The 13,786-nt window shown below is 35.6% G+C and overlaps 1 protein-coding gene across 1 annotated transcript in view; it reads left to right on the forward strand.

The window, feature by feature from the left end:
- The window catches only part of LOC128983410 (cadherin-87A), a 122,689-nt gene that overhangs the window by 35,124 nt on the left and 73,779 nt on the right, over window positions 1-13,786 (forward strand). Inside the window, exons 5-6 of the mRNA XM_054402691.1 lie at window positions 1,439-1,564; window positions 8,080-8,214. Coding sequence (XP_054258666.1) covers window positions 1,439-1,564; window positions 8,080-8,214 — 261 coding nt within the window. The remainder of the gene's footprint in view (window positions 1-1,438; window positions 1,565-8,079; window positions 8,215-13,786) is intronic.

The following is a 13,786-nucleotide window of genomic DNA, read 5'->3' on the forward strand; positions in this document are numbered from 1 at the left end:
CTTTAGGTCCTACACCCATTCAATTGAAAATATCGATCGATATATTGATTAGTCGATTGTTTCATTCGAATGAGTGTAGGACCTAAAGTAAAGTGCAGCCGATTTTTTTAACTTTGGTGTCCTAACATCAAAACTAATCGCCACACCTATCCTTTATATCAATTTCACTGCATTAATTGCTAAATAAATAAGTTTAAACAAAGAAAAGTAAAAACAATAACAGTTTGTTTTGAAACAGCTGTTTGGTTCAAATAACATTCATTTGAAAAAAAAAAAACTGGTCCCATTTAGCAGGAATATAAAAAGTAAACACGCTAGTAAAGCTAATGACGTAATTGTCAATGTTTATTATCCATACCGTTAATAATCGTAATTTCCCATATTAGTTAATTTAAACTACAATATATTCATAGTCGAAATAAAAGTGATATTTTCACGTTTGGGGGCGCTGATATAGGCACCACCAAACGTAACCACAACTGAACACGATTTCATAAAAGGATGGTTTGTCTAATTGCAGTATCCTAGGTCTATGTCATCCATCTGTTTATCTTTGTATAAAACCGGGCTGAGGTTGTGGTGGTAATTTAAAATCGTGATTCCTGATTATTCTTGATCTTCTTTTTATGACATCAATATTTCCGGGCCTAATCCAAACAAAGTTAAAGCAGACACACATTAATTGTAAAGAAAAAGCTACCATGAAGAATTAAAACATGTAAACATTGTTATTTTTCTATTCTTTCCTTGAAGAGTGGAGCAGTAAAATAATTTGCATTTATCCTTTTTCATTAATTATACCAAAAGCTAGTTTAGAATCTTAGCGTCAGCTGCTAGACTTTTTAAAAAATAAAACTTAATTTCTAAAAAACTGGGACCCTAAACTAAAATTATGGCTTCGACATTCCCTAGTTCTCAAAATTATCTTTCTTTCAACACAAAAATCATGAAAATCCGTCGAGTGGTTGATTCAGAATCGTGAAATAAAAAAACACTGTTTCGTTTTAATATTATAGATTTTCTACTTTTTAGTGCGTTTAAAAACATGGCATTTTTTTTAAAGTATTTTTATTTATAATTATTTCCCTCACTTTGTTATTAGCAATAGCAACTATGACACTAAGAACTAATTGTTGCATAGGGGTTGGGATAATAGTATTGGATCGGGTAAAAAGGATGCTGGTGTAGGATTTAAAAAAATAGATTACATGGACTCACGTGGAGCTGTTGGAGACATCAATTTACAGACAAACTGTGTATTAAGTGTCTACGTACTCTTGGTACATAAAAAAATAAATTTAATATTGAGCATACTATTACAATGTTCTGTTGCTGATACCCTCATTTTAACTGATCCGGTTGAAGTGTATTAAGTTACAAAGTTAGTAATTTATTTCTAGTAACAGTAAATATTTTGATGAAATGTTTGGTGTTTTAGTCACCATACGAGGTATCCGTGGCAGAGGACACGCCTGCAGGCACCACGGTGTTCTCTGGTGTTATTGTGGAGGACGCAGATCTCTCAGGAGACACTCTGGAGGTTCTGTGTGTGGAACATCCTCAGGTAAACAAAACAAAACAACTGTACATTTCACTCAACTGTAACCCCAAGGCATAATATCTTCACTGAGACAGCAGTTTTTACTTGTGCTTAATTCTCAATCTCAAACCATGCACAATGACTGCTGCTTTTCTTTTTCGCCTGAAGAATTGGCTGGTCGGTCAGCATTAAAATGTGAGGCAGGGCTGCACAGGCTTCCTGTTCCTGCCTACGATTTAGTTCTGTTTAAGTATAGAAGCACATTTGTGTTATTTATTTCTAACTAGCAGAGTACCCGTCCTTAGTACGGGATTGGCATATAAATATAAATGCTTATTGCAGTTATACTCAACCTTTTCGTTTGCAATGGGGAGAGTCACAGTTTGATCAAATTTGCTTCTTAATTTTTTTTTATATAATAGTATTACACATCTACCATAGCCATAATGTTCTGCTACTTCACCTAAACAATAGAGAAAAATAAATTATTAAATTCGCAAAATATCTCAAGTTATTCATGAAATTAAAAACATAAGCATAACTGTAAACAATTTTTTGTTACATCTTAGTACAAATTTAAATTAGCTGTTTTCATAAATAAAAAAAATAGTGCTGAGCCCTTTTGGTAAATTTTATAACGTTTGATGCTTTTGAATACCATAGAACCAACTTTTTAGTTGAAACAGCTGACAAAATTCTTTAATTCCCTTTAAATATGAATACTCATAAGGTTAACATGGGGAACTGCAGAGCCACTGGGGCGGAGCCCGGATGATTTTTGAGATAAGAATATGCCTATATGTTAATCTGGAATGTGAGCTATCATCATGCCAAATTTCAGCTCAATCCGACCAGTATTTTTCGCGTTTACTTGTCACAAACATACATATACATACATCTAAACTTTCTCATCTATATAAATAAAATTACAGTTTTGTCTGTACATTGCTTAGAATCATGCAGTTTTTGGTTATTTTTACGTTTCATAGCCTAAGAAATCCGAAACGAGTCTTATCTCAATTTCTGTCTGTATGTCTGTCTGTCCATTCTGTGACTCAGTCTGTAACGCCAAAATGTCATTTTACGCGGCCTACTCCTAGAAAACTAGAGTACCGATCAAGGTTCTAATCATTTTTCTGTATTTACTGAATTGGTGAGAGTGTCTCTGGCTATTAAAACATGGCCTCGCTTCTTTGAAAATAAAATAACAAACCACCAAAAACCCAATTTTGTTCGATTTTTGTCAAATTTTCTCCCTATTACATTTTATGAAATAACGATCAGCTGTTAGTTCTCACTTCTAGCTGTCACTGATATGTTTACATTCAAAGTTGTTTACAAATACCACAACCATTTCCGATCAAGTGTAGTCAGCACATCCAAACCAAGTGAGATATAAAACGTTGTGCCTAACTTAACCGGTTTAATTAATCGCAAGTGCAACGATTGTTCTTGAGTTTTGATAACCGGGGAAAATACCGTGAATCAGTGTTGTATTAGTGCAAGGAAACTTACATTTTTTAAATCATCGTCACCAATACCGTAGCTTACAAAGGTTTCCACTCATTGGCGGCGCTTCAAGGACAGTTGTGTTAAGTGTTAAGTGCAAAAAGTAAAAAATCACAACTGCAGTGGGTGATCGTGGATGTTGCTGCGATCTTTGAAGATCTTTCTGATTTCGCTGTGATCGTACCGTAACAGAGGTTTAACTTAACAGATGTAGCTAAACTTGCTTATCCAATGTGTCACTTTTGGTTTCTACTTACTTACATTTCGACAACGATATCGGTACTTTTCCTACTTAGGAAATAAAACTACACACGTACAAAACCCCAGATTTGTGCGTTTTTTGTCACATTTCCTTCTAATGTTTGCTAGATATATGTACCGATTATCGTTTAGAGATTACGTAATCTTTTAAATAAGAAACCTTTGTTTGGATAAAGGTGGTTTCTTCAAACTGTCATTAATATGTTTTCTCAAATGTAAACGTTGGTTTTTGATACTGCTATTTTGCTTTAGAACCGGTGGTAGCAGTAAGAATCATTTTTACATACAAACACATCACTATTTTCAATATTTATTTTTAAACACTGCACCTTATTGCTTATTAAATTTAATTGATGTCTTACTGTATAATTTTTAGCGTTTTCTGTCTGGACTCCAAAATGTTGTGTGGGCTCAATTTGTGACGCAAAATTCTAGGGAGGGAATAAACTAGTATTCACCAAGTCAGGCTAGGCCTACCCCTAGAACCGGCCACACTCAAATTTCTTCCCCGGAGTGCTCAGAAGGAGCCGAGAAAAATCCAGGGGTCGATACGAAGTTGTCACGGCTTTGACTGATCAATTTATTTAAAATTTAATCGAAGGCTCAGAGCTCTAGAAGCGCTCAGGAAATCCTGCAGACGCCCAGTTGGAGCTATATCATCCCAGCCTTCGTAAAAGTGCTTTGGAGAATTTTGCCTAACTTTTAGAATGACTCTGTAGGGCCGACGAGTATTCAATCTTAAGCCAATGTGATTTAAATACTCGTAATGAACTTTAAACTAATTAGTTGAAGACGTTGGTAATTGATCTAATATCGAATAAAAGGCAAAACAATTCCTACAGAGTCTTCGGGGCCTAATTAATATAATTGGACGGAGAATTTATCGTGATGTTGTTTAAAATAGATTTAATATTAATATTCGTAGCTGTTTGATTGTTCAAATCAGCTGCTCCCAAGACTTGATTCTTTCACCCGCCAAAGACGGGGTTTAGAACATAGACGACAAGTCTCGGGGTATTAAAACGGTGAAAACGAGATATAATTTTAGACGTGATAATTATTTGTTAAGCGAACGGAGAAATCGTAATTTCGAAACTAATTAATGGTAATTAAATAAACGATAGCCACCGCTAGTCACTGGCAGGCAGGAACTGGCGGGTCAAGACTCAAGTTAAGATATTAAATTTAGATAATTCGAAACGGAATATTAAGAAAACGAAAAGGTATAATAAGTTAAGTATGCGTAAGGTAAAACAGAAACAACGTAAAACGTAAAAAAGGGGCCTAACTAATATAGTAGCTAACCTTCGTAATAATATCGTACAGTCGTCAGAGCTTCTCGTGAACAAGTCGACGGTTGAACAGCGAATAATTCTTGTCCGGCTCAAATCCCGATTTCCTCGGCCGCGGCTCAAGCGCTGCGGTGGCGATTTCGGAAACTAGCCAACAGCTGATCGGGGATTCGCCTGTTGAGCCGGTCTAGTTGTCGTCTGTCGTTGGTCAACAAACACCATTTCGAGGTTAAGTGATGTTGTCATCGGCGTTAAATATTCGTAAAATCGGTCGTTTTAACTTTCTTATGTGAAACGGAGTGCTATTATGAATAAATATATCGTTGTGGGTGTGTTTGTGTACTTCACTGTTATTAAAAGTAGGCCTACGTTCTTTGGCCCATAGCCCAAGCTATGGCCAACACATAGGCCTAGGAGTAGGATGTTGTGGATAAAAATCCGGTAAGTTATGGTGTTTGTTGACTAACAATACGTTTTTTTACCCCCCTTAAAATTTGGTACCTCACAAATTCTGTATTTGTGTGTGTATGTCTATTGGTAACGCATTAATATCCTTCCTTATTTTTCGTGGAAAAGACAAGAGCACCATTGTTAATAAAAATTTCAACCCGAATAAAGTGTGCAGTAGTGAGGTTGAGGTAGTGTTATAACTACTTTTAACCAGTGTGAAAAGTAACTTTCAATTACAGGCCTACCTTAGGGCTATGCCTCATAGATCTATACTGTAAAGCAATTCCTTTTATCGTTAGATATAAAATATGGACTAACACGGTCGGGTGACATTTAATTGCGAAGCATTCGTTTTGGCTTTGAAACTGTCAGATATTGTATTTGAGAAGGTTTATATGAATTCCTAAACAATTATAGTTTTGCCATCATATCTGGAAAAATGCACACTAAATATGCAAACCAACTCCTGTTCTGAATATAAGGTTTTAACTTACTACAAGATTCCCGTACGTAGAACGGGCAAACAACTAGTTTATAATATTCGTAGGATCATTTAAGGTTGTTGTTATGTACTTGGTGACACTGGTACAATATATCTTGGTATTCAGCTTTTTATCTTAAATTTGCTATATTGACCAGCTATGAAAGATAGTCCTTTCTGCTTATTACGATACTTTAAGATTTAGAATGACCTAATCCAGTTACCAGGCTATATGAAATCACTTTCCCTCCTATCTCCAGCAATTACCTCACTATACACCTCACCTGCTGGGAAGAGTGTAATGATCAGGTAATACATTGATGTTATTGTTTAAAATAAGGAGTCTATATTATGAAATCTTTTGTAAAGTTTATCTGTTTCCCGTACTGTTAGTTGCCGAATAAGGATTAACAATCTTTCAGTTTGCAACTCTTTAAATCCAAAGCTTTTATTTAAGAATCTTATATGAAAAAATTATCAGTAGGCTGCATTAACTTTAGAAGTGGCGAGTCAACAAAAAATGTTGATTTCAATATGTGTTGCTGGAGTGGCGGGCGACAAAATTTGTTGATTATCGTAACGTTTTTTTCCGTTGCATGTTACGCAAAGTTATAGTCGGTGAAATTACATAACTCTTATACCAATGTAAAGATGAGATTCTGAAGTTTCATTTTATTATAAGGATGAACCTTATAACATAAGTATATCGATCTTATAATGAGTTACATTTGAATTAAAAAACCGCTCTAACTCGCAAACGCTATGTTTCGTTGCCCAATCGTAAAAGATGAGTCATTTCAAAAAATCAAAGCAGACGTAATTTAACTTTCGTTTCTAACAAAAACAAGTAGTACCACTGCAACAAGCATGAAGTAAACTTTCATTCTGTATAAAGTGTAGTGTCATAATACATTCCAACAGCTGATGAACAATTTTTTTAAATAGCCAATTTTTACGTATTGCTCATGTTGTGCATCGACAAAAATTGTCGATTTCTAAATCGCATATGTATATAATGTGAAAAGTACAAATATGTTGTCTATATATATGCTCTTATAGAAGAAGGACAGTAGAATTCAATGTTGTCAGGCTGGTCGGATTTTTCAAAGCTGAAAGAACAGGACACTTGTTATCGTCTAACCTAAAATGTCGGCATTGATGTGAGTTTTGTCCGATATAAGACAAAGTGTTGGTTTATTCGTAATTTTACAGTGTAATGTGCGTTTTAGTTTAGTGTTTTGTATTAGGTGTAATAATTATGAATATTTTGCATAAATATGTATAGCCTACATAATATGTAATCCAAAATATGATAAACAGTCAGTGAAGTTTTGTGGCCTATAACAGCTGATCGATCATTTGTTTTGTTTACATTATTATTATAGCTTATGTGAAAACAAAATATTCTATTACTTATCTTATTTAGTTATTCGTATATAGAACTATCTGGCCCGACAGACGTCGTCCTGTCCTAATGTGGTTTTATGTCAAATGCTCGTTCGCATGGTTCAATCACGTCCTGATTAAGTTCGTTCGCTACGCTCACTCACCTTTAGGTTGGAGCTCGTTCGCTGCGCTTACTTGCCTTCCGTTACATTTGACAACAAATATTCGTAAAAAACAAATGGAATAGAAACCTATTTGATAGCTCTCATTTGTTATGCATAGATTTGTTTTAAAAAATTAGGTTATCATTACAACAGCTGTTTCCTTAATTTAATTTAATCAAGAAATGACAAACATGGCATGGTAAACAAAATAAAACATTCTTCCATAAGATTAACATGTAAACTGCAAAGGGTCATAGGACGCTTCCCTTAAGGGTTTTTGAAGCGGAAACAGGCTATTATGTTATTCTAGTACCTAAGGAATATCCCTGTAAATTTTCGTGCCAATTGGTTCAGTAGTTTTCTAGTTATAAACGCTGTAACTAACACAACTTTCTTTTATATATTAAGTTTGTATTATTGGCCTAAAAAAATGTTTGGTTTTATGATATTGATTTATTATTAGAGGGCATTTTTGGATCTATCAAAGTGTAGTTGTAGAAATTTACGTTTTCAGATTTTTCCGTATTATTGCTAGTAAATCAACAAAAATTATTCTTTTGTGTATATTATGATATATCTATGTAGAGAAATAAATTCAGTAAAATTTGCATATTTTGAATTTTGCAATAAAAATTTATGTTACATGTGACAAGTTTTTGCTTTTGAAATAAAATTTAAAATTATATACGCTGTATATATATTTTTTTTCTTTCTAAAAATCCACCTTTTTTAAATTGGTTTGTATTAATGAGTTCTAGTTAGTCATTTTTGAATTCTACTGACTATTACGAACAAAATGAATATACGGTTCAATAGTTTATCTCTACTTACTAATGTTAAACAGATTTTTGAAAAACCCCTTTACAAATTCACGAAAATAAGCGTGCTACTCCACAAAGCACATACTGAAAATTAGTCTAGCCACTAGGGTTAAGTTTTAATGCAATTTTTTGTTTTGTTTTGATTGTTTTAGTTTTGTTATTTTAATTTTTTCAGTTCCCAAAGACTTGTTCTAAGTTTTCAATAGAGAGCTGGAACTCGAGTCAGTTCAGTTACCATGGAGGTGTGGTGCTACAAGACACCTTGGACTACAATGAGAGACAATTCTATCAGTTGCTTCTTGTGGCCACGGTAAGTAAAGCTAAACATTTAATGGTTGTTTTAATCAGGGAAGTTTTTAGGGGTGGGCGAGTAGTGATTTTTCAATTCGAGTCGAGTCGAGTCGAGTATTTGAGTAAAAACTCGAGTATCGAGTCGAGTCGAGTAGTTGCGCGTTAAGTAGGCCTAGGCCCAGGGTTTATGCTGCGGTAGTATTTTTAGCATCTTGCTATTCACAACTTAAAAATGCTAAGTTTACATTGTTTTGCAGGCTAGGCCTATGGCAAATTTTCTACAAATAAAATTGAAAGATGTAATGTTCAAACAAATGTAATATTAGCCTACTGGAGTTTTTTGTTTTAAATGCTTAAGTTATTGAATAATATTTTTTCTACAGTTAGGCCTAACTTAGTTTTTGTCTTTGCAGAGAGTTTGCAGCATTTTGCTGAAAAAATTTCATCCTAGCCTAAACCCTGTCTAGGCCTAAATAGGTAGTTTAAGTACTTATACCAAATTTTCTAAGTTATATGGTTACTAATTATTAGTACCTCCTACCTTAGGCCTAAAGAAAATATGGCCTAGACTACTTGATGGCTGCAGCATTAAATTATTTAGGCCTACAGATCACTTGTTATTGTGTTTTATTTTTTCTTGCCTTTAATTCCTCCTCACTAACATGATAATCAACCTAACTAACTAACTTAATAAGGTACCTAACTTTAAGAATAATTTCAATTCAAATAAGAAACAGAATTTATAAAAATAAATTTATTTATTTAACAGAAAACTTATATCAAACTACATATTGTATCACAAGTTAAAAACATCAATGAGGTATTTTAAAATAGGTAATCACTTGGATAAGCACTTCATCTGTCTGAAGTTTGAAGGTTATGGGTACTAGGGCTAGCCTCTTCACTCAGTACATACATAAAAATGATCAAGTCACTCGTCTCTGACAGACTGAAAATATCAAATAAAAACATAGTAGGCCTATTATCTCGAAATAAAATCCCACATTAAACACTTAATTTAAAATTAAAACACATTTCACTGTAGCCTGGTATAGCCTATTTGGCCTTTCTTTATAAACTCACATTTTCTAGGTTAAGTTACAATTCAAACTGTAGTTGTCATGTTTCTGCCACCAGATTGAAAATTGCACAATCAAAATCACAAACAGAATATGTTTATTTTACTTTCTATTAAACTTTCACTAACAAAATCAATTTTATTTTAAGTTACAAATTCACTTCAAAGTAAAAACATTCAAAACTGACGTTGACATAACTTCACTCCAATCCATTGTTTTGTTTTGTTCTTGTTGTTGCTATGCGTCACCATCTTTATCTCTCTCTCTCTCTCTCTCTCTCTCTCTCTCTCTCTCTCTCTCTCTCTCTAGTCGGTCTGCTCCTGCTGTCTGCTTCTGCTTTGTTTTTCCATCAAACAGCTGTTTTGCAGGGCTGACGTTGCCATATTTATCATTACACCATTATGGTGAATGTCGGAAAAATTATAATAAAATTGTTATAGCTTTTATTTCGTAAAAAAAGTTAATAGTTTGACTAATTTAAATCATGTTTATGTAAACTCATTAGAAAATTATACTTATAGTTTGTTTACGCCAATACCACAGTTGTAAAAGTACAAAAATTATCGTCCATCTGGCAACACTGAGTTTAAAGTGGAACTGATCTTTTCTTTCTACCATTTGCCTAGACCCAATGAGATTGCGTTAACTTATCGGTTTGTAAAACTAAACACCAATACCGATTAATTTGAAAAAATATTATGCTAAAATAGGTTATTGTTATTTATTGTATTTCTATATTTTGGTATAAAATATTTTGTTATTTCTATATTTTGGTAGACAAAATTTTTATGGCAGTTCAAACTAAATCTGATACTGTACTTTATAATATCTTCAAGAATCGTCTGCCATTGTTAGGCCTACTAGTCACGAGACTCCCTTGTTGACTATCGACTATTGCAATTCGATAGATTCATTCAATGCTTTATTTCAACTTACTGTATCGTTATCGAGACGTATTGTTGACTGTTGTAGGAAAGTGAAAGTCTGTTGTTAGTAGTAGTAGTCCTCTTGCTAGCTCTGCCGAATAACGATGGGTGTTTGTTGAACATTTGGTTTACGCTGGTCTAACCTATATGAGGTTAGATAGTTGTTTTTTGTAGGAATGGGGATTAAATAAGGCATCAACACAAAACAAAATATAATTTATTAAATATGGATGTAGAAAATCGTGAATTGGCACTATTTATAACTACTCGACTCAAAATTTTCGAGTAGTAATTACTACTCGACTCGAGGTCGAGTATTTGAAAAAACTCGAGTAATTACTCGAAGGTCGAGTACTCGCCCACCCCTAGAAGTTTTATTAACATTTCCTTCCCGACAGAAAAACACCGCCCACCACCTCTTGAGCGAACACCATTACCGCAACGATACGTTGCAGAGCCAGCGGTCTCGGTGGTGTAGTGGATAGCACACCGGGCTGATGATCTGAAGGTAGCCAGTTCGAAACCCATCAAGAGGCACTAACTTTTTCATTCTTTTTTTTTTATTATCAGCAAGTTTGGTTATGTTATGACAGTTTAATTTTATAATAAAAAAATTAAATAATTGAATTTGAGGCATTTATAATTTTATTTTATGAACAGAATTATTTTTTTGATTACCAGTAGTAAACCTTCATTTGATTTTTTCATCATCAGCAAGTTTGGATAGGTTATGACAGTTAAAATAAATTAAATTTAAATTTAAACTACAAATGATATGTTTTGACAGCGAAGTGAAGAGATAATAATTTGCCGCGAACAGTTCAGCTATGCACGGTATGATGCATTCGGCACGGCGCGGTGTTGGGCGGTGTTTTTCTGTCGGGAAAGTCTTGTGTTTTATTATACAAAGAAATTCTGTCGTCAATATGATTTGTAAAATAATTAAATTTCCCAATCATGTGTTCATGCCAAAGACATTTTTAGTTTTAGATAAAAGTCATGGCTGCTGTAGATAGATACCATAATTGTATTGACTTTTTAAATAGTATCAAGTATTAACTGTATTTTCCAAATTTATTGAAAAAAATACCAGTTAACACGTTCCATGTGACGCCGTGATCATTGCCACAGACCAAGGTATACAATTTAATCTTACACATAGACCACCTGTCACTTGGTTAACAGTACACGCAGACCACGGGCGAAAACCTGTTAAACATTGATCGAAAACCTGTTAAACATTGATCATTTACTTTGTAATACCCTGCAGTCGAGTTTGTAAATAATATATATTTTTATTTTTATTTTTTTTTAATCTTTTGTAATGTTGCATATTTGCAATGCCCAGTATATAGGGAATCAGGGTGTCTAGTAGTCGGGAAAATCGGGAAAGTCGGGAATTAGTATTGAATTTTAAAATGGTCTTGAAAGTCGGGATTTAGTCTTAAATTTGATTTAAAAGTCGGGAATTTTCATGATTTTGCCGCGATCGTCGTCTTGCGTTTACGTAACCGCAAAAGCCAATGATAATGTCTACACAGCCTCGGGAAATGTTCACGATTTTGCCGCGATAGTGGACGACGACGATGACGTTTCCGAAACCACGAAAGACGACGATGACGTTTCCGTGACCGCGGGAGACGACGATGATATCTGCTCGGCCGCGGGAAATGTTCATGATTTTGTCACGATCGCGGACGACGACGATGACGTTTCCGTGACCGCGGGAGACGACGATGATATCTGCTCGGCCAAGGGAAATGTTCATGATTTTGTCACGATCGCGGACGACGACGATGACGTTTCCGTGACCGCGGGAGACGACGTTGATATCTGCTCGGCCGCGGGAAATGTTCATGATTTTGTCACGATTGCGGACGACGATAATGACGTTTCCGTGACCGCGGGAGATGACGATGACGTTTCCGTGACCGCGGGAGACGATGATGATGTCTACACGGCCGCGGGAAATGTTCATGATGTTGCCGTGATCGCGGACGATGACGATAACATTTCCGTGATCGCGGACGATGACGATAACATTTCCGTGACCGTGGGAGATGACGGTAATGTCTAAACAGCCGTGCGAAATGTTCATGATTTTGCCGCGATCGCGGACGACTACGATGACGTTTCCGTGACCGCGGGAGACGACGATGATGTCTACACGGCCGCGGGCAATGTTCATGATTTTGCCGTGATCGCGGACGATGACGATATCATTTCCGTGACCGCGGGAGATGACGGTGTGGTCTAAACAGCCGCGGGAAATGTTCATTATTTTGCCGCGATCGCGGACGAGGCCGCGGGAAATTTTCATGATTTTGTCACGATCGCGGACGACGACGATGACGTATCCGTGACCGCGGGAGATAACGATGACGTTACCGTGACCGCGGGAGATGGCGGTGATGTTTCCGTGACCGCGGGAGACGACGATATCTGCTCGGCTGCGGGAAATGTTCATGATTTTGTCGCGATCATGGTCGGCCGCGGGAAATGTTCATGAGTTTGTCGCGATCATGGTCGGCCGCGGGAAATGTTCATGAGTTTGTCGCGATCGCGGACGACGACGATGACGTTTCCGTGACCGCGGGAGATGACGATGACGTTTCCGTGACCGCGGGAGACGACGATGACGTTTCCGTGACCGCGGGAGACGACGATGACGTTTCCGTGACCGTGGGAGACGACGTTGATGTCTACACGGCCGCGGGAAATGTTCATGATTTTGCCGCTATCGCGGACGATGACGATCACGTTTCTGTAACCTCTGCAGTCAATGATGATGTCTAAACGTACGGTACGTGGAAGATTTCATGATAAAAAAAACAAATTTGCTAGTTATAATTTTTTATTGCTGCATTATTTCTTTACTTGAAAACACCACATTTTCATAATACTACTTTATGACAAAGACAGGGGTTGGTGTAGTATTATTCAGAAAATTTGGTTAAGCTATAAAAATTGGTATCGGTATCAAGAATCGAGAATTGATACATTTTGGTATCAACACGCACTAATTGTTGAAAAAACTAGTCTTGAAAAATCTGGAATTAGTCTTGAAAAGTCTGGAATTAGTCTTGAATTTTATAATGGAAATAAACTAGACACCCTGAGGGAATACAATAGTGAAAATTATTATATTTTTCTTGAAATAGCCCAAACGCTGCATATATGCTTTAACTGTAATATAACTACTATAACTATAATATAACTATAACTGTAACTATAATTAAATTTTATAGTTAATTTTGTATAAAAACAGATTTTTCAAGAACAGTTTATAACTGAACAAATATAAAAGCTACATAGGATAATGCAATATACATACAGCATACATACATTGATGCAGCAAAGTAAAGAACAGTTTTTCCAACTATCATATGACGTCACCAATCATCATATCCACAGACCAAGCGACACAGTTGTGCGACAGGCATCCCTGTAGACCACTCTAGTAGAGAATTCAGTGCCTTCAAATAGACCTTTACAAAGATAAAAGCTTTTCGATAACATTGGAACACCGACACAGATATGCAACGTCAGTCTATTTTAATGTGACTAGCCGTCGCATATATGCGTT

Source organism: Macrosteles quadrilineatus, unplaced genomic scaffold (genome assembly GCF_028750875.1).
Source record: "Macrosteles quadrilineatus isolate MER2022 unplaced genomic scaffold, UCM_ALF_1.0 Scaffold_1__1_contigs__length_201487025, whole genome shotgun sequence".
Taxonomy (NCBI): domain Eukaryota; kingdom Metazoa; phylum Arthropoda; class Insecta; order Hemiptera; family Cicadellidae; genus Macrosteles; species Macrosteles quadrilineatus.